At 60.9% G+C, this 568-nt stretch overlaps 1 protein-coding gene across 1 annotated transcript in view; it reads right to left on the reverse strand.

The window, feature by feature from the left end:
- The window catches only part of CRIP2 (cysteine-rich protein 2), a gene marked incomplete at its 5' end in the record, with an annotated part of 3,201 nt that overhangs the window by 1,755 nt on the left and 878 nt on the right, over positions 1 to 568 (reverse strand). Inside the window, one exon of the mRNA XM_009867602.1 lies at positions 10 to 100. Coding sequence (XP_009865904.1) covers positions 10 to 100 — 91 coding nt within the window. The remainder of the gene's footprint in view (positions 1 to 9; positions 101 to 568) is intronic.

The following is a 568-nucleotide window of genomic DNA, read 5'->3' on the forward strand; positions in this document are numbered from 1 at the left end:
CTCCTGCACGGTTGCACAGGCACAGGAAGAGCACGGACATACCTTTGGGGCCGAACAGCGTGGCGTAGCAGGGCTTGTGACAGAAGGGCTTCCCATCATGCTGGGGAGAGAGGCGGGCGTTAGGATATGGAGCAGCGAACGCAGTTCCCCCTGGATCACTTCCATCCCCCACCAATGTTGAGACCACCGTGGCCATGCCTACACCCCAACACGCACTCACTGGACACCCTCAGCCTGCGGGTCTGCCAGCAAGACCCTGCTCCATCCTCCTGCTCTCCATCCCCCCGCTCTCCATCCCCCCGGCTGCACGGAGGACAGGAGCTGAGTAGAAGCGATGTCCCTTCCCTCACCCCCCTGAGCAGCTCCATGCTGAAGGGAGAGGCTGGGGGCAAGGCTAGGGGAGCGAGCAGGCAGCACGCTGGCAGCAGGCAGCTGCCCAATATCATAAGAAATAAATACCAGTGTACTTGCAGCGTTACCATGCCCGAAGGGAGGGGAAACATTTAGCTGGTCTCCCCGCGACACCTTTCCAACACGGCCAGACATGCTGGCTTGAAAGGGGGGGGAA

Source organism: Apaloderma vittatum, unplaced genomic scaffold (assembly GCF_000703405.1).
Source record: "Apaloderma vittatum isolate BGI_N311 unplaced genomic scaffold, ASM70340v1 scaffold29600, whole genome shotgun sequence".
Taxonomy (NCBI): domain Eukaryota; kingdom Metazoa; phylum Chordata; class Aves; order Trogoniformes; family Trogonidae; genus Apaloderma; species Apaloderma vittatum.